Raw genomic sequence first — 17,532 nt, 5'->3', positions numbered from 1 at the left:
AAAGCAGTGGCTCTGGCATTTTTAGTGTGGGTGCTTTTGGGGTGAAACTGTGGGTTAGAAGTTCAGCCTGATGCTTTGTCTCCAGGACTGAAAATAAGTGCAACACTTGCGGTTGTCAGAGGAAAAGCTTTTGGTGTGTAACACCCAACTGCAAGAGAGTGATTTCCTTTGGAGATCACATGAGCCAGCACTTGAAACAGCATCAATATTTTTGCCTTTGGACATTCGTGTTCTTATTTACAAAGAATAAATTTGGCCAGTATTATGGCCAGTAGTCAAAGAAACAGTGTTTCTTTTTAAACCTGTTAAAAACCAGTGCTTCTTTGTAAACCTGTTTAAAAACCATACATTTCCCCATTTTCTGGCAATGTGGCTGTAGTAGATCTGCTATTGTGCACAGATTTCATGAACCAGCTCCAAGGAGGTACTTGGGTAACAAGTTATTGAGCTAAAGAAGAAAGTCCTACTGTGCTCTCTCTCATTTCACCAAATAAAAAGAAACCCACATAATTAATTCCTAGGCTTATATCAGAACTGTGGTTTCTAGCATCTAAGTCTCATCTTAAATGAAGAGATGCTTTTATTTCCCAGACCCTCTCACTAACAGGCTGTGGAGGGATTTTCACCCCTGGATTATCCTCAGGTGGTAACTCCTGTTCCCACACCTTGGCTCTGCCTCTTTGCAAAGCCCATTTCAACTGTCTCAAGCAGAAGCACCAAGCAACAAGAACAGCACAGGGCTGTCAAAAACTCTTCCTGTCTGACCAGATCAGATCAGATCTTCCCAAAAACTCTTCCTGTGTGACGAGCTCTTCCTTCACTTCCAGGAGCCAGTATGAGACCCACAGAACTGTGAGTGCAGGTGCCCCACAGCTGCCAGGCACATGGGGCTGCCTCCTTGGCACTGCATGGGGGTGGCTGGGCATTTTTGATCCCCACAGGGCATGAGGAGGAAGAGGAGTCTGAGTACAGAGCAGCAAACTGGCAGCTTGTCACCTCCCCAGCCAGATGAGCAGAAACTGCAGGGATGTGCTGCCACATCAGCCACAGCTGAACGTCACTGTCTGTCACCTCCTCACTCCTGACTTCTCTTTAATCCTCAAACCACTGTCTTTTCCCCAGAAATGCCAGTCAAATGAGTGACTGGAGGAGAGGTGTTTAAGTTGTAGGCACAACTCCTCATTCTTCCTCAGCTTCCCCCTGGCGAGTTAGACACAGACATAACACACCCACACACCACCAAACAACTTCCACGCAACTCACACAGGGTTTTTTTCCTAAAGGAAGAAAAAGAAGAAGGAAAAAAGAGGCTATTACATGTTTTACTGCTTTAAATACTTGTGAGACATGTAGGTACAAGAATTCTCCTGATGATCCCTCAAGGCAGTAAGAAAAAGAAGACAATAACATTTTTTTCTCTATTTAAAAAGAAATATAGAAAATTTTTTCATTAATTCCTAGAACACTGTAAGTCAGAGTAGAGACTACATCCCTGCCTCCCACATGCAATCAGACACAGGAACAATACACTTCATTTAATTGCAGGCAAGGATGTGAATGTGAAAAGATAAAGCTATCTGTCATATTGCAGTCCAAATGAATGAAACCCCTGCAAGCTCTTCCTGTTAGTCCAAAGACCACTCAAAAAGGTCCAGTGGTGCCCAGTGACAGGGCCAGAGGCAATGGGGGCAAATGAAAGCACAGGTAGCTCCCTCTGAACATCAGGAAAGGTTTTTGCTGAGGGTGCCTGAGCACTTGCACAAGTTGCCCAGGGCAGGTGTGGAGTCTCCATCCTTGGGGACACCCAAAAGCCACCTGGACATGGCGCTGGGCAACCAGATCCAGGTGGTCCTGCTTGAGCAGGGAGTGAACCAAGTGACTTCTACCCAACCCCAGCCACTCTGTGAACTCTTGGTCCCATTTCTCAACTGTGTCTGTAGCGGTCTCTGTCTATAACATCAACCATTCCTGCATAATGATTAATAAAATAGCACTCATTCCTGAGGGATCAGAAGGATTACCAAAACATTCTGCTAATCTCCTCCAGGAAGAGCTCAGGAATTGTTTTATCTCCTCAAATCACATATAATTGATGCAATAGAAAAATTCAACAAGCTCTCAGAATTTTCCTTGGTGAAAATCAGTTTACCTTTCATTCACCTTTCCTTTTATCCTTGATCAGAGAGAGGATTTAGTAATTAACATTTTGCTGAGACAGGCTTTTGTCCTTCACATCTTCATTCAGTATTTCTAGTCAAGAGCAAAATAACCAAAAATGAACTAAAATTGTGAATGCAGTGTGACCATTTCCCCATCCCTGGAGGTTTTCAAAGCCAGGCTGGATGGGGCATAGTGGAAATTGTCCCTGCCAGTGGCAGGGGCTTGGAATTAGATGATCCTTAAGGTCTCTTCCAACACAAACCATCCTCCGATTCTGTGATTCTAAAAAGAAATGCACAAGTGCTTTTTTGTGTTTAGTAGGTGTTTAGTATGAAAATTTTGTTTAGTATGTTTATGTTTAGTAGGAAAAGTGTTTGTTTGTGTTGATATTTCCCAGTGTGCGGGGGCTGATCGTTGTGCCCAAAGAGAACATGATTTCCTGGTATGTTTTGATAAGCAGTGCTGTATGCTTGGTGGGAAAAACTCAGAGCAATTAATCTGGGAAATTGCTGTGTGTATGTTCCCACGTGTCTTCTGTGCTGCACTGCTTGGAGAGCAAAGGATCCCATACTCACCTGTATCTATAAAGTCTCCTAGGGACATCTGTGCATAAAAAAGTTGCATCCTGGCCCCATAAAATAAACCAGTCATTCTTCAGAAACAGCATCACCCTATAATGTGGTTAATTCTGGTTTTCATGTCTTTTTGCTGAAGACACACCCCACTTGGGGCTCCAGCAGCCAGAGCCAGGCTGGGTAGCTGTGCCTTTGCCAGGAGTAGGAGTGTTAGAGGATGCAAAGTTGGATAAAGAAAGGAATCTGGAAATGTGCAGTGCTAATTCTGCTATGAGGTATCTCAGAATTCAGGGCAATCAGAAGAGGCAGAGAAAGGAGAAGAGTGGATTTTACAGAATCACAGAATATGCTGAGTTGGAAGGGTCCCACAAGGATCATCAAGTCCAGCTCCTGGCCTCGCAAAGAACCAACCCCAAGGGTCACACACATGCCTGGGAGTATTGTCCAAACATTTCTTGAACTCTGTCAGGCTTGGTGTGGTTCAGAGGGCTGTTACAGCAGCTCTACATGGTAAGCAAGAAAGAAGTTTTCCACTTACAAGAGCCTGTGTGAAGGCGAGTATCCAAATGCTGAACAACATGAACACAGTGCTCTTTTAACATAGTATTGAGACATCTCACAAAGCTGGAGGGGACCTGCTCAGTGACAGAGTGCATTTTTCCTTCCCTTCTACTGTCAGCACTGAGGTTTGCATTATCCAGGTTATTTAGGTGCTTCATTCCCATTCAAATAACAACTAAAAAAAGAAATCTCTAAGCATCCTATCATCTCTCAGGACTACATCTGGGGACAGTAAAAGGGCTGGTGGCAGCTGGCAGAAGGAAGTGAGCCACAATCCATCTCCCTCTGCCCTGTGCTGCCACCCTGGAGCAGATCCGAGCACACTCAGCTCACCTCATGCCGAACACACCGATCTTGCCGCGGAGGAGCGGGAAGGCGAGAGGGCCAGATGGTGTTTCTGAGTGCTCTCCGTGCTGTGAGGAGCATCACCTCACTGTGCTCACCACGAGCATCACCTCACCGTGATCACAACGAGCATCACCTCACCGTGATCACCACCAGCATCACCTCACCGTGATCATCACGAGCATCACCTCACCGTGATCACCACGAGCATCACCTTGCTGTGATCACCACGAGCATCACCTCGCCGTGCTCACCATGAGCATCACCTCGCCGTGCTCACCACGAGCATCACCTCACTGTGCTCACCACGAGCATCACCTCGCTGTGCTCACCACGAGCATCACCTCACTGTGATCACCACGAGCATCACCTCACTGTGATCACCACGAGCATCACCTCACTGTGCCAGAGCATCACCGCTGCCCTGGGTGCTGTGGGGCGGGCAGAGCGCTCCGTGTGCCGCCCGCAGCTCCGAGGGGACAGAGCCAGCGGCTCCCTCTCTGCTTGTCTTTCTCTGGGCCTCCAGAGCCACCTCTCCTCTCTTCTCAGCAGGCTCTGGGCTTGTGGCGGAGCACACGGTCGGTACGAGCAGGGATGGAAGCACAGCGCTCTCCATCTCCCGGTGGCAGCAGGTCCTGCTGCGCTGCACGGGGTGAGCGAGCCTGTGACCGTGTTCACAGGGGTCCGAGGATGAGGGAAGAGATGAGGATCTGACTCCATGTTTCAGAAGGCTTGATTTATTATTTTATGATATATAGTATATTAAAACTGTACTAAAAGAATAGAAGAAAGGATTTCATCAGAAGGCTAGCTAAGAATAGAAAAGGAAAGAATGATAACAAAAGCTTGTGTCTCGGACAGAGAGTCCGAGCCAGCTGACGGTGATTGGCCCTTAATTAGAAACAACCACATGAGACCAATCACAGATGCACCTGTTGCATTCCACAGCAGCAGATAATCATTGTTTACATTTTGTTCCTGAGGCCTCTCAGCTTCTCAGGAGAAAAAAATCCTAAGGAAAGGATTTTTCATAAAAGATGTCTGTGACACGAGCCCATCCTGAAGAAGGGGGGTCCGGAAAAAAACCAACGCCTGTCCTTAACAGCGATGGAGAGACCGGGGCTGAGATAATTCCTGAGATAATTCCTGAGTTAATTCCCTCTTCCCTCTTCATAAAGGAGGATCACACCTACTTTATGGTTTTGAAGTGCCCAAGCCCGCTGCAATTTCAGCGCAGCCCAGCAGTGTTTTACCACCCCATTTAATCTGGGGCTTCATGACCCATTCAGTTCATCACATTTATTCAGTTTACCTTCTCCACGGGCCCTTGAGGAGCAGCCCTGACTCTGGGAACACCACCACAGCTCTACAAAGCTCCACCCAGCTATGGAAGAACTCCTTGGGGCATCTCCAAGAGCAAGAAGGGAGTCAGGAGAAGCGGTGTGGAGTGGGAGCTGCTGCTCAGCTGGGGCTGCCAGACAGAAGGATGAGGAGCAGGGGTCTGAAAAACAGCCCAGCTGCTCCACACCCAGACACACCATGTACACATCAGTGTACCCTGAAGGCCAGATGACCAAGGAGGGGCAGGAGGTGCTGCCTTGCACCTCGTGCTGGGGAATCCAGGACACAGTCCCTGCAGAAGAGTCACCTGTGGGAAGGTGGTGTGGTGGGTATGTGGTGTCTTGGAGTTGTGTGGGTAACAGTGGTGGGCAAACTGATCTGATGAGCAGCAGCAGATTTGCTGTCAAAAAAATTTCATTTGAAAGTTATCTGCTATGCTCTGCATGCAAGCACTGGCCAATTTGATGCTTTCAGAAAGAATTTATAGGGTTTATGCTACTTCCAGTGTTCTCCAGGTGCCTTAAATGCTCACTTCAATAAGAAACAGCCCTGACACTCATTTTGGTTGGCAGCTATTAACAGTTTATAAAGTAGCCCGGGGGCTTTAGTCAGAGTAACGTGCTCTGAAACCCCCTGTAAGGCCAAGGTTTGTGCTGCAAAGCTGCAGGAAGCAGAGGAGCTGCATCACCTCTCCTCAGCATCTACCTGCCTCCTTTTTAAAACTCTCAGAAAAGCTTAATTACTTAATACCATGGGTTCTCAGTTTCTTTTTGCATTCAAATTCCAGATATTGAGTAACCCCTTGGGCCAGCAAGTGTGCTTGCACTTTGCATCTGCTGTCTGTTTAATATTCACCCCAGCACTGTGATGGGAAGGTGGAAGGTCCAAGGCACGCAGCAGGAGCATCCTGCCTTAGTGCACCTGGAAACTTTGGCATCAGGCGAGCAGCTGAGGAGAGAAAAAGCATCACAGAACTGCAGCTCCCAGGCAATTGTGAGAGAGGCTCCATATGCTCCGGTGCCCACCGAAAGAGCCATTTGGCAACGCACCAAAATGATTCCTCCCCCTCCTCAAAGGCATGTCTCCACTCAAACTGTGAAAATACGTGACCATGGCTCTGCTTTTCCCCTCTAAAGTCTGTCTGACAGCAGCACAGGTAGCTGTGGGGCAGGATATCAGGCTGTTAGCAGATCTAGAAGGTGATCGCATTCATTTTCACCATGGTCTATGTGACACAGACTCTTTTGGGTTGGAACAGCCCTATTTGGTCCAGCTGTGAGATACTGCAGAGGCAGCACCCTGAGCAATGTGTGAACGGTTTCCTGATAGCCAGAGCTCCAGAACAGCACCACAGGGGAGCAGTGAAAAGGTGGGACATGTAATGGACTTTAGCAAGGTGAGCCTGACTGGGCATGGGACTGCCCAGCCCAGTGTCCTGTGAAGAACCAGGTGATCCAAACATTGAATTGGGCAAGAAGAAGCAGATCTTGGGGCTCTGTGGCACCTCAGCTATTGGTTTGGGATCTTGAGCACAGAGGCAAGGAGGTCTTCTTCACCAGCAGAGATGCTAATTTTGAAAGGCTGCCCTCCTCTATACCAGCAACTGAGGCTGCTGGGACCTGTTCTTAACCAGGGTTTGGGGATGGAAAGGCACAAGGAAGAAGCACTGACCTGAGGCTGCAGCCCTGAATTGATGAAAAATGCAGTGTTTCCAACACTTGCACAGACTCAGGACCTGGTGAGCAGCAGGCACTTTGGAATGGTACAGAGGTGTCCACTCTCTGCAGCCACCAGTGGGGAAGGGATTGAACTGGGCAGAGTGGACATCTCAGCCACGTGGACTTTGTGTCCTCTCCCAGGAGGGCAGTCAGGTCTGGGGAACTTTTTTCCTGCAATTAGAGCTGCAGTGGAAGGCTTTTTACCCCTCTCTTTCTCCTTCCTGCAGAGATGACCAGATCTGTGATAGTGGCTGCCTGTCTCACCAGAAGCAGGGAGGGGACTAGAGGCTGGATTAGGAACAGTTTGGTTGGGAATGGCTCTGGCAGAAAACCAAGGGGAGGGTATAGCTCCAGTTTTAGCTTTCCCCATCCCAGTTCCTATCAGAGAGCATTGGTGGGGAGTGCCTGGTCCAAGGATTACCCCTGGAGCTGCACCCAGCCCTGTCTGGTCCCATCCATGGGCAGCAGTGGAGCTTCAGCATTGCAGGAGCTGCTGTTCCCACTGCTGAAACGGATAGACAGAGAACAACAACAATGCACTGGGGGACCCAGGGAAAGGGCCCATCTGTCTTGCTTTTGAGGATGATTAGGGACAGTGTTTGACTTGGCCAGCATGGAAAATAACACAGAATGGCAATGCTGAGGCTGACAGCCTGGCAGTGGTGAGGAGGAGGGAGGAGCAAAAAGACGATGAACTGAAATTGCAGCTTCTCCTCCAGTGACCAGAATAAAACCCACAGCTGGATACAGCTCATGCACAGGCAAGAAATAAGCCTGCTTGTTCCTGAAATGCTGAAAAGTCCCATATGTTCAGCTCCTGATGCACCCCATCACAGCCTTGTCTCTCCTCCTGCAACCAGGGCCCCATCCTGCTGCTCCTGGACACGTGGCTTTCCCTCATGCCAGGTCAAAATGCTCCCAACCAGTTTTTATCCTCACTTCTCTGTAGAAGTGACCTTATTTTCTGTATTTACACCTTTCCCAGTCCATAAGTCACAAGCAATTATTGGACAGTTTGAACCTCATATTGGTTTCTTCTTCAATTTTTAATGGAGGCATTGAATGTTGTCAAGTCGGATTCATTATTGAGTGAATACTTTATATCACCATCAGCAATGAACCATGTGCTGCAATCAAAAACATCAATGTGATTTATTTTAATTATATTTATTTCCTGTAATTTTTTATTCACCAAGTTATTTATCATCTCCTCCACTTCTTTTGCCAAGGATCAATTTCAAGCTGTAAATCAGTAACAGCATTTGTCTTAGAAATACTTGGCTCTCCAAATTTGCCTTTTTAAAATACTGGCACAACTCCAGCTCTTTTCCAGTATTCTGCAACTTCCTCAATACCTCGGTGTAACTGAAAATAATGAGGACTTAAAGAGCTCTTTGGCCATGTCCTAAATTCAATGAAATGCTGGCAATGTCATTATTTTCATGCCAGGGTGTATCCCAGTGGGGATGATAATTTTGTCATGGCTGTTTCACCCCACTGTTCTTACATGGAGCATTCATGGTGCCTGTATCATGTTCACCATGACTTTGCTGGAGCCCCAGGGGGATGCTCTACCAGTGATGGTAAAACAAGGGGTACAAGAGTAAAACACAATGAACAAAGCAGCTCAAACCACTGCCTTGCAGAAATCCCTTTGACACTTTGTCAGTTGCACCTCACCACTGCAATCACTGGAAGGAATAGCCATTAATTACCTTTGTCAGGTGAAATTTCTTTAATTACCTACTTCCAGGAAACTCCCACTTTCAGCTGCTGCTGACAGTCCAAAGGACACATCTCCTAGCAGTATTTTTTTTGAAAAGCCATGAAAAAATACCAGGGGGTGAAGTCATGTGTGGCTCACCTCTGGCTGTGCAGGGCTGGTGCACGTCCTGGCATCACCTGCCTGTGATGAGAAGAGAGCCCAACAGGCTGGGGGTGAGGGAGGAAGGTGGTTAGCCAACCTGTCCTGTAATCCATGGGCATTCTTCAATGACCTTTTCTTTCTTCCCTAAAAAGTAAAAGGAACCCAGAGCAGACTGCCCAGAGAGCTGCTGCTTCTTGAACCCTGACAGCACCACGAGGAGATGCTCAGCAGCAGCTGGAATTCAGCACATGCTGCCCTCACTACTGAGCTCCCAAACAGATGTTCATTGGGTTGTCAGGGCATTGAGAGGGAACTAAATTAATTGTAAGTGGGAGCAGGTTAGTTAAATCTGTTCTGGAAGTATTATATAGCCATTAAACCGCGTACAAAACTCAATAATAATGGGTAATAACGTTCTTCCTAGGAATTAAATAGAAGCTCAATTTATAATGCTGCTCGGCATTCAAACCAGAGTGTTCCACCTTCCTGGTACATGATCAACATTTTGTAATTAATCCTCACAAAGCCTCGGTGAGGCAGATCTCTTCACACCACTGATTCTGTGTATAAATGGGAACAAGAAGGTACAAGATGCCTCCTTTGAAGCTGTGGTTGCCTATGTCTTCAAACATGATTTGCATCTCTGGGAGCCCACTCAGCATCTGTGTTTGAATAATGAGAGCTTTGTAAAAAGCCTTGGAGCCTGGATCAGGTGCCCAGGTCTCTTTGTGCCACTTCCCTGTGCTGAGATCATTGTGGCATGTTCCAGTGTGATTCTGCAATTCAACCTCTAGAATAATGATATTTTCCCTGCCTGGTCATATTACATTGCAGGGATGATCTTCAGAAGGAAAGCCCATGGTGTTAGGTCTCAAATATGAGCTGCAGGAATTGGCCAATACAAAAGCTGCTAATCTTGTCAAGATTTAAAAGAACAAATCTTACCACCAACTGGAAGCTGTTTCTTTCCAGAAAATGATTGTATCAGATGTGGCCTGCCAAATAAATGTAAGAGTAATTTACACCAGGATAGTGGAATACTCATGACTACAGGCAAATTGGAATTATCTAGTGTCACTTCAAAATGATCTCCTGTCTCCCTGTCACTGTTTAAGGCACAGCATGAATAAACAAAGGGTGTAATGAAAGGGAGCTTCACCCCAGCACCAAACTGCAACTGAAGTAGGGAATTTCCCACTGATTTCAGTCTAACTCCTGTCTGCTCACAGTGGACATTGAGTTTACAGCTGAATCCACACCCTGCACAAGGACGCCACACAACAGAGACAAGAGAATCTGGAACACTCATCAAAGACCAAATTAAAATGGCATGGACACAGCTGGGACTGACATGAGGCTGTGCAGACCTTATGTTAGGTGTGAAAATGGGGATCTAAGGTCCAACTTGTCAGGTAATCCATGCTTTAAAGTATCACTCTGGGAGCCTAAGAAGTAGTCTGCTGTCAGGCACCACCAAGCTTAGCTGAAGTTCTTGAAGGCTTGAACAAGGAAGCATTTTTTCAAAGTCATTTTTGGCTAGACAACCCTTGTCACAACAAAAGCAGCAATTCCCAACAGAACAACTCAGCATCAGTGATGGACTGTCCAGAGAAAGCAGCACAGCCTTTATATATTCAGTAAAAAAAACCAGTTTAAGAGTTTATTACAATTTTTGATACATCAGAGATGTCACTAATAATATTTTAATATATTAATAAAGAAAGAAAATGCTCTTTACTAGTTGGAAAGATTGGCCCACAGTTAGGGGGCAGGTCAGAGCCTCTTCCATGGGAGTTAGAAGATTACTCCCATCCCACCCATCTTCTCCTTGAATTAATTAACATTAAAAATATGTTTTTACGAGACAAGACATGCCACATAAAAATCTGATTCACTGAAAAAAAATTCTCCTTTGCTTTCAATGAGGGCAGGGTTTTACCCAATATTTCTAACAGATTTTTATAAGATGGTGTTAAGGAAGATGTCAAGGGCTATCCTATTTCTCTTCTTGCCAAAAGGCAGGATCAACAATGTCCATGTCAGTGCTGATGGATGTTTGCCTAACTGGTCCTGAAAGGGCTGCAACACTTAAATAGCACCTTGACCTCTGCTTCCATTTTCACCTGTCCAGAAACAGCAAAAGAAAAAGGGCTTTTATTGCCAGCTCTGCCAGGATTTTTGTCTGGTTTAAAGGACCAGTGACAATTTTAACATCTGATGTCTCACGATCTACTGCAGATAGAAATGAATACTACCCAACCCCAGGGAGCTTTACCATCATTTATTGACATTATTTCCTTTTATCTCTTCTTGACATATCTGACATGGAACCAGGGAGTTCTGACTTCCATCTTTTTTTTTTTCCAGTTTTAGTTGTGGTCTGATTTCAGTGGCTGTCCCAGAACCAAGTTAAAACTAAAGCTTTCCTTTATCTGCAGACCTGTCAGTCCTTCAGCAGGGCAGTATAAAGTGTGTAACCCTAATTCTAGGAGTGAAAAGCCAACTATTATAATTAATTTGGCAACATGGAAAGGCAGGGAGGCAACAGAGCAGTAACAACCACATGGGATGAAGCCTTAGAGGGGCAGGCAGAGGAGGACAGGTGAGCAAAAAAATAAATATTCAAACCTGGTCCTTGCAGAAGAGAAGCTCCATGGTTTGATCATGCTTCCAGAAAGAAATATCACCTGCCATTAACTGCCCTCTGCTTGCAACCCAGTGCTCATGGAAACAAAGTGGGGTTTTTGCTTTGGTTTCAAGTTCTGGATTGCATTCAGAAATACTAAAACACTTTCCTCATTGAAAGGCAACTCGAAATACACCCCTTGCATCCCCTGAAACTACAGGAAATCTGCCCACAGCTGCTCAAAATACATTAATGTTTTAAAATGGGAAACAACAGGCAGGAAGGTTAGCATTTACAGCTGGTATTTCTGAACATAAAGGTCTGAGGCAGATGCTCACACGTAGCAGCTGGGGAATGAGAGGTGAGTTTCCCATGCATTCTCTCTCATTCCAGGGTACACCATGCATTAAGCTTTCACAATTAGTTTTTTGTTTTTTTTTTTTTTTTTAAAACCCTGCTACATAGAATCCAAAAGCAAAGAGACACAATTTGTTCTTCCCAAAGTATGTGAGAAAAAGCTTGGTACTTGTAGTCTGCGCTTAACCCTTACCAAGGGTTTTATTTCCCAATAAACCAAACACTTTGCAGTCTTTACCAGTGAAAGACAAGACAAACCATGTTGTCAGCCAAGCCATAAAATATGTACTCTCACATGTAATCACAAAACCTCCTGATGCTATAGGGTCCCAGCTCTGCACACGGGACAAAGGTGATCAGTGCTGGGAGATTCCAGCAGTGGCCAAACCAAGGTTTCTTTGCTCGTGGATGCCTCTGTACCTCTGGTGCCACCAAACAGAGCATCACTGGGGAGGCAGGAGGAGCACAGCAGGGCACTGGAACAAGGATGCCAGGCTGCTGGCAGGAGAAGCCCTTACATGCTACTTGCAGGAAAAACAGCAGCTAAGAGGCTGGGATGGAGAGCCTGCCTGGGGACTGGGACTGGGTCTGGAACACACGACCCGTGGTGATGCATTTTTGCATTTTTAGCATCACCTCAGTATCTGTGGCTTTGAACTTCCTCAGGAATTTGGTCAGAATCATTGACACATAAAATCAGCTTCCTGGGGTGGCAGGAAAGCTTTTGCTGCTCACTACTGCCTAAAGAATAGGTTCCTGAAGGCATTGTTGTAGTTTTTGTTGAAAGCAGTGTAGATGAGTGGATTAAAAAAGGAATTTGAATAGCCCAGCCATAGAAAAATGCTCTTCCAAACGGGTGGGATGTCACATGAGCAGAGTGGGTTGATGAGCTCTGTGATGAAGAAGGGGATCCAGCAGAGCACGAAGACCCCAATAAGGATGCCCACCATGAGGGCAGCTTTCTTTTCCTTCTGCTCTCTCCACGTGTCTCCGTCCGTCTGGAACGTCACAGTGGCGTGACGGACAGTGAAGACCATCTGTGGCTGCTGGGCAGCTTCTTTCACCTGCCAAACACAAACACAAGTTGCACCACATGTACCCCAGTCGGGTGATCCCACGCAGCAGGTACAGAGCCCAGCAGTGCAAGCGAGGGCCAGGGCTCCAGGGGAAACACAAGCCATGCAGGTCACACTCTAACTGAGGGCAAGGTGGCTGTATAACCTCTTCTGGGTGACGGAGACTATTTAAGTGAGATTAGAAACTAGAGAGAGTCCTGAGGGTACATGGGGTTACTCATAGTGCAGCACAATAAGATTACTTCCCCACTTACAATCTGATCGGCAGAACAGGCACACACCCACATGCCGTGCACAGAAGTCTGCTTACTTCCTCTAAACCCATTGAGTTTAAGAGTTCTTGGTAGGAGAGGAAAGAAAATTAGCACACATTTGCTTCCTCCCTGCAAGAAATCTTTACAGTGCAGAGTCACCGTGCCTGGGATGAACTGACACGATGCAGTCATGATTAGGAAAGATTTCCAAGGACATTCTGCACAAGTGCTTTCTGTCTGGGTAAATTCACAGTGTCCCCAAAGCCCCAGCTGGTTGCCAGGGTATCGTCCCCAGCAGACACAGCTGCCCATCCATCCACTGTCCCCTTGCCTCCCCAGGGGAGGGATGGTGACCCCTTACTCATGCTGGCAAGCACTGATTCAGCATTCCATGGGGGGACATCCGTGAGTCACCACTCGCCCACGTGGAGCTCAGGCTCACAGTATGTCCCAAAGTTGCTTCAGCTACACCTTGAGTGCTCACAGCTGGGGGCTCAGATGGAGCCAACAGACTGGGTTTGCAAGCTTTGCAGTCTGCCTTCCCTTGGAAGCCTCCAGGATCCACAGGGCTTTGGTGGATCACTGTTCACTTGCACACTTTTGGTTTAAGTTTCCCCCACTTCTACAAAGGCTTGCCTGCTGCCAGTGCTTGACCCGAGCAAAGCTGACCTACCTCCAGTGCTTCTCGTGTCATGGGGGTGATGGAGTTGCTCTTGCGAGATCCAATTCGAAACTTGGCAGCCCTGTAGATCTTCCAGTACACGAAGAGCACCACGCAGAGGGGCAGGTAGAAAGCCCCAAAGGTGGAGAAGATGGTGTAGGAAGGCTCCCGGCTGACTTGGCACTCTTCACTGTCCTCTGAGTAAGTCTCTCCCCAGCCAAAGAGCAGCGGGGCCAGAGAGATGAAGGCGGAGAGCACCCAGGTGAGAGCAATCATGATGTTGGAGATGCGGCGCCGGGTGCGCAGCGTGTACTCCAGGTGGCGGGTGATGGACCAGTAGCGGTCGAGGGCGATGGCCGTGACATTCCAGATGCTGGCAGTGCAGCACAGCACATCGAAGGAGATCCACACCTGGCACAGCGACCGGCCCAGCCGCCACCGCCGCCCGGACAACTCGTGCACCAAGCTGAGGGGCATGACGAGGGCTGCCACCATCACGTCAGAGACGGCCATGGAGGCCACCAGGTTGTGGGGCACCCGGTGGAAGCTGCGCACGCGGAGGATGGTGGCCAGGACCAGCCCGTTCCAGAGGAACGTGGCCACCACCAGCATGGCCAACAGGGTGAGAACCAACACGCTGAAGACGGACAGATGGGCCTGGCCGCCCTCGGGGCCGCCGGAGGACCCGCTCCTGTTGCCGCTGTCCGGCGTCGTATCGGCGAGGCAGCTGAGGTTGAGCGGGCGCTCCATGCCGGGGCTGCGGGGCTGCTCCGGGCTGCGGCGGCGGCGGGAGGCGCTGCGCTGGGAGAGGGGAAGCGCCGCCCTACCGCGGGCGCGGGGGGTCCCGGCTGGCGGCCGCCGGGGGCTTCATCCCCGGCAGGAAGAGCCCTGCGCCAGCCGCGGCTGACGGCAGCCCCCGGCCCGGCCCGCCCCGCGGCGAGAGGCGGCGGCTCCGCGGGCGCGGGGGGTGCGCGGCTGGAGCGGAGCGGGGCGGCGCGGAGCGGCTGGAGCGGGGCGGCGCTGGCGGCGGAGCGGCTGGAGCGGGGCGGAGGAGCCGCGGGCGGCCCCTGCGGAGGAGCCGCGCCGCGGGCCGGCGGGGCCGGGGCCGGGGCCGGGGCCGGGCGGGCAGGTGAGTCCGCGCCGTGCGCGGGTGCGGGAGCGGCCGCGGAGGGAGAGGGAGAGGTGCTGCTGCTTAGTCATGTCCGTGCGCGGCTCGGAACCGGCTCCGGGCCGAGCGGGAGGGCAGAGCCGCCAGTCCCTGCCCCGGCCGGCTGTCCGTGCCCGGTACGTGCCGCCCCTGCCGGTACTGCTGTCTGCTGTCCTTGCCCTGCACCGTGCGGGAATCAGCCCCGGCTTTGTCTCGGGGCGGCTTCGCCCCTTCCGGGCGTATTCCGTGCCAGCCGCAGAAAGTTAGCATCCCTTTGAGATTGTCCCTGGGCTCCTCTAAAATTGTGTTAGTGAGGCGCCGCGGGAATTTCCTTGCTCCCAGACAGGCTACAGTCTGCGCCCAGGAAAGCTGTTAGTAACCCTGGTTATTCTGCGTAGGGGCAATGTAGCAGGCAATGTAGCAATGTCTCAATTTCTTTGAGAACTTCTGTGCTGGCATTTCCTAACTTGTTAGCAATTGTCGGGGCTTTTATTGGAGATAACAATTCACTTGACTGCTCTTATTAATTGTCTATTTAATAACATTAGCTATTAATGAAGTGCATGAGCATTTCCCCTGGTTTTTAGTACTAATTGTGATGAGTAGTGGGATTGTGGGCTTCCTAGCAGAAGTCAGAATCTAACCCCACCGAGCAGGATTCCCTGTGCTCCAGCTCCATGCAGGGATGCCAGCTCCAGCCCACAAGCCTTGGATGGCATCCAGGCAGGGCAGTGCTGGTGTTGGCACTCTGCTTCTCCAGACAGTCCTGGGATAACAGGTCCAAAGAGCTTTTGGGTCGGACACGTGAGGTGAGAAGCTGGCGGGCACTAACGTGGGGCTCACAGCTTGCATCTCTTGGGGGAGAGGGAAGGAAGGAAGGAAGGGCACCTGTGTTAAGATCAGGTGACAATGACATTTGCTGGTGAACTGCAGTTTGAGAGAGAGTTGGGGAGAAGACACAGAGATGTTCAGGGAGTACCCCATGCATTCCATACTCGTGGTGTACGGAGGGTAAAGCCAAACTGGTGCTTCCTTCTGCCTCTCCTGAATCTCTCTGGAATTTTTAATGAAAACAGCAAGGAACAATAACAAAGGGTAATGAACAAGATGTTTTCCATTGCTGCTGCTTGTTCCTCTGTGCTACCAAGGGAAATGCAAAGCAGCATATCCAGAACAGGTCCAGGACCTTGTTTTGGTGGTGGGACAGAATCTTCCCCATATGAATTCATTCAGTGCTGTGCTACCCATTCTCAGAACCAGGGATCCTATTGTAGTACTGGAACAAATTCAGCCTTAGAGACTATATCATCCTTTTGGAAATAAACTGCCATCTTTTGGGGGGAGAAATTATTATTTTATCTTTTATACACAAGAATGCTGACAATTTTGGAATGAGTAGGTTTTCTTAACATACAACTCAAAGGACAAATAGGATTTGCAGCTTTTCATAAAGCCTCTTGATTTAAAATTCCTGGTTTGTAAGGTGCAAAGCATCATTGATTGTCATTATATTGATCAAAACACTAAGCAGCTCCAAGGCTGAGAGCTTTTTGTTGTGTGGGCTCTTCCCAGAAAAAAACCTATGACCCAGAATTAATAGAATCAACCACAAATGATGAAATATGTGCTCCTGAAAATAGATTATTTTTTGTTTCAGGAACAAATAGACAAAAATTACATTTAAAGGGAAATGAAAATAAAATGTATTAAATCTAAAGAAGTAAAACTAGATTATGTTCTCATGAAAAGTCATTAATGCTTTCATTATTTTACTTACTAAACTTTAAATATATATATGTATATATTATATATATATATTTTATATATATATTTTATATATATTCCAAAATTCAGCTGAAGCTGAATGGGTCAGTTGAGAGGTGAAGGGAAATACAGAATATAGACAAGTATATATATATTTATGTGTATATATATATATATATATATATATATGTATAAGTATGTATATGGAAAGGCAAAGGTCTGCACCTGGGATGGAACAGACCTATACAAGAGTCCAGGTTGGGGACTGATGGGGCAGAGACAACTTTATTGACAGGAGGACCTGATAAGTGTCTTGGACACATCCTGGAGCAGGAGCATCCTGGCCTATATTTGTGTCCATCAAGGTTTGGGATTATAACCATTTCCTTCTATTCAACAAACCTTGGAATTTTATGTCCTATTTGGTGTTCCTTATTGGGAGAAGTCCAGTCGTAGGTAATCAAGGTGATGAGCAGACTCATGTATGATGTGTAAAGACAAAAAGAACTGAGTTTATCACTCCTAAAAAGAGAAGTTTAAGGGGAAAATCTTACTGCTGCCTCCAGTTACCTCAGGGGTGGGCATAAAAAGGCATAAAAGCAAACTCTCCTTAAAGGTACACAGCATTTGGAGGGGATGCAGCAAGTGAGAGTCACAAGAGCCGCTGCTGACTTGGGGCTGTTGGTTGATGAGGGGCTCAGCATGAGCTGGGAACGGGCACAGGCAGCGCAGAAAGCCACCTTGCCCTGGGCTGCACCACAGGCAGCATGACCAGCAGTGGAGGGAGGCAATTCTGCCTCTCTGCTCCACCTGCAGTGCTGCATCCAGCTCTGGGGCCCCCAGTGTGGGAAGGACATGGAGCTGTTGGAGGAGTCCAGAGGAGGGTCACGAAGATGATCCAGGCACTGGAGCACCTCTGCTGGGAAGTCAGGCTGAGAGAGCTGGGGTTGTTCAGCCTAGAGAAGAGAAGGCTCTGGGGAGGCCCTATGGCACCTTGCAGTACCTAATGGGGCTTCAAGAGAGCTGCAGAGGGACTTTTAAAAGGGCATGGAATGATAGAACAAGAGGTAAGAGCATTAG

The 17,532-nt window shown here is 48.2% G+C and overlaps 1 protein-coding gene across 1 annotated transcript; it reads right to left on the bottom strand.

Moving 5' to 3' along the window:
* Nucleotides 1–10,200: 10,200 nt before the first annotated feature.
* On the bottom strand, nt 10,201–14,546 carry HTR5A (5-hydroxytryptamine receptor 5A). Its single transcript, XM_054646464.2, has 2 exons — nt 13,554–14,546; nt 10,201–12,614 (listed from the first exon to the last, which is right to left on the bottom strand). The coding sequence occupies exons 1-2, from the start codon at nt 14,289–14,291 to the stop codon at nt 12,285–12,287; spliced, it is 1,068 nt and encodes a 355-aa protein (XP_054502439.1). The 5' UTR covers nt 14,292–14,546; the 3' UTR covers nt 10,201–12,284.
* Nucleotides 14,547–17,532: the final 2,986 nt, after the last annotated feature.

The sequence above is a fragment of the Agelaius phoeniceus genome, chromosome 1 (genome assembly GCF_051311805.1).
Source record: "Agelaius phoeniceus isolate bAgePho1 chromosome 1, bAgePho1.hap1, whole genome shotgun sequence".
Lineage (NCBI taxonomy): Eukaryota > Metazoa > Chordata > Aves > Passeriformes > Icteridae > Agelaius > Agelaius phoeniceus.
Note: the sequence above shows the minus strand (reverse complement) of the source record. Positions and strands in the feature narration are given on the sequence as shown.

What these genes read in the sequence shown, in the direction of transcription:
- HTR5A (XM_054646464.2), bottom strand. Translation starts at nt 14,291, where the DNA reads ATGGAGCGCCCGCTCAACCTCAGCTGCCTCGCCGATACGACGCCGGAC. An exon ending in TGACACGAGAAGCACTGGAG is followed by an intron (nt 12,615 to 13,553) that starts GTAGGTCAGCTT and finishes TGTGTTTGGCAG; the next exon opens with GTGAAAGAAGCTGCCCAGCA.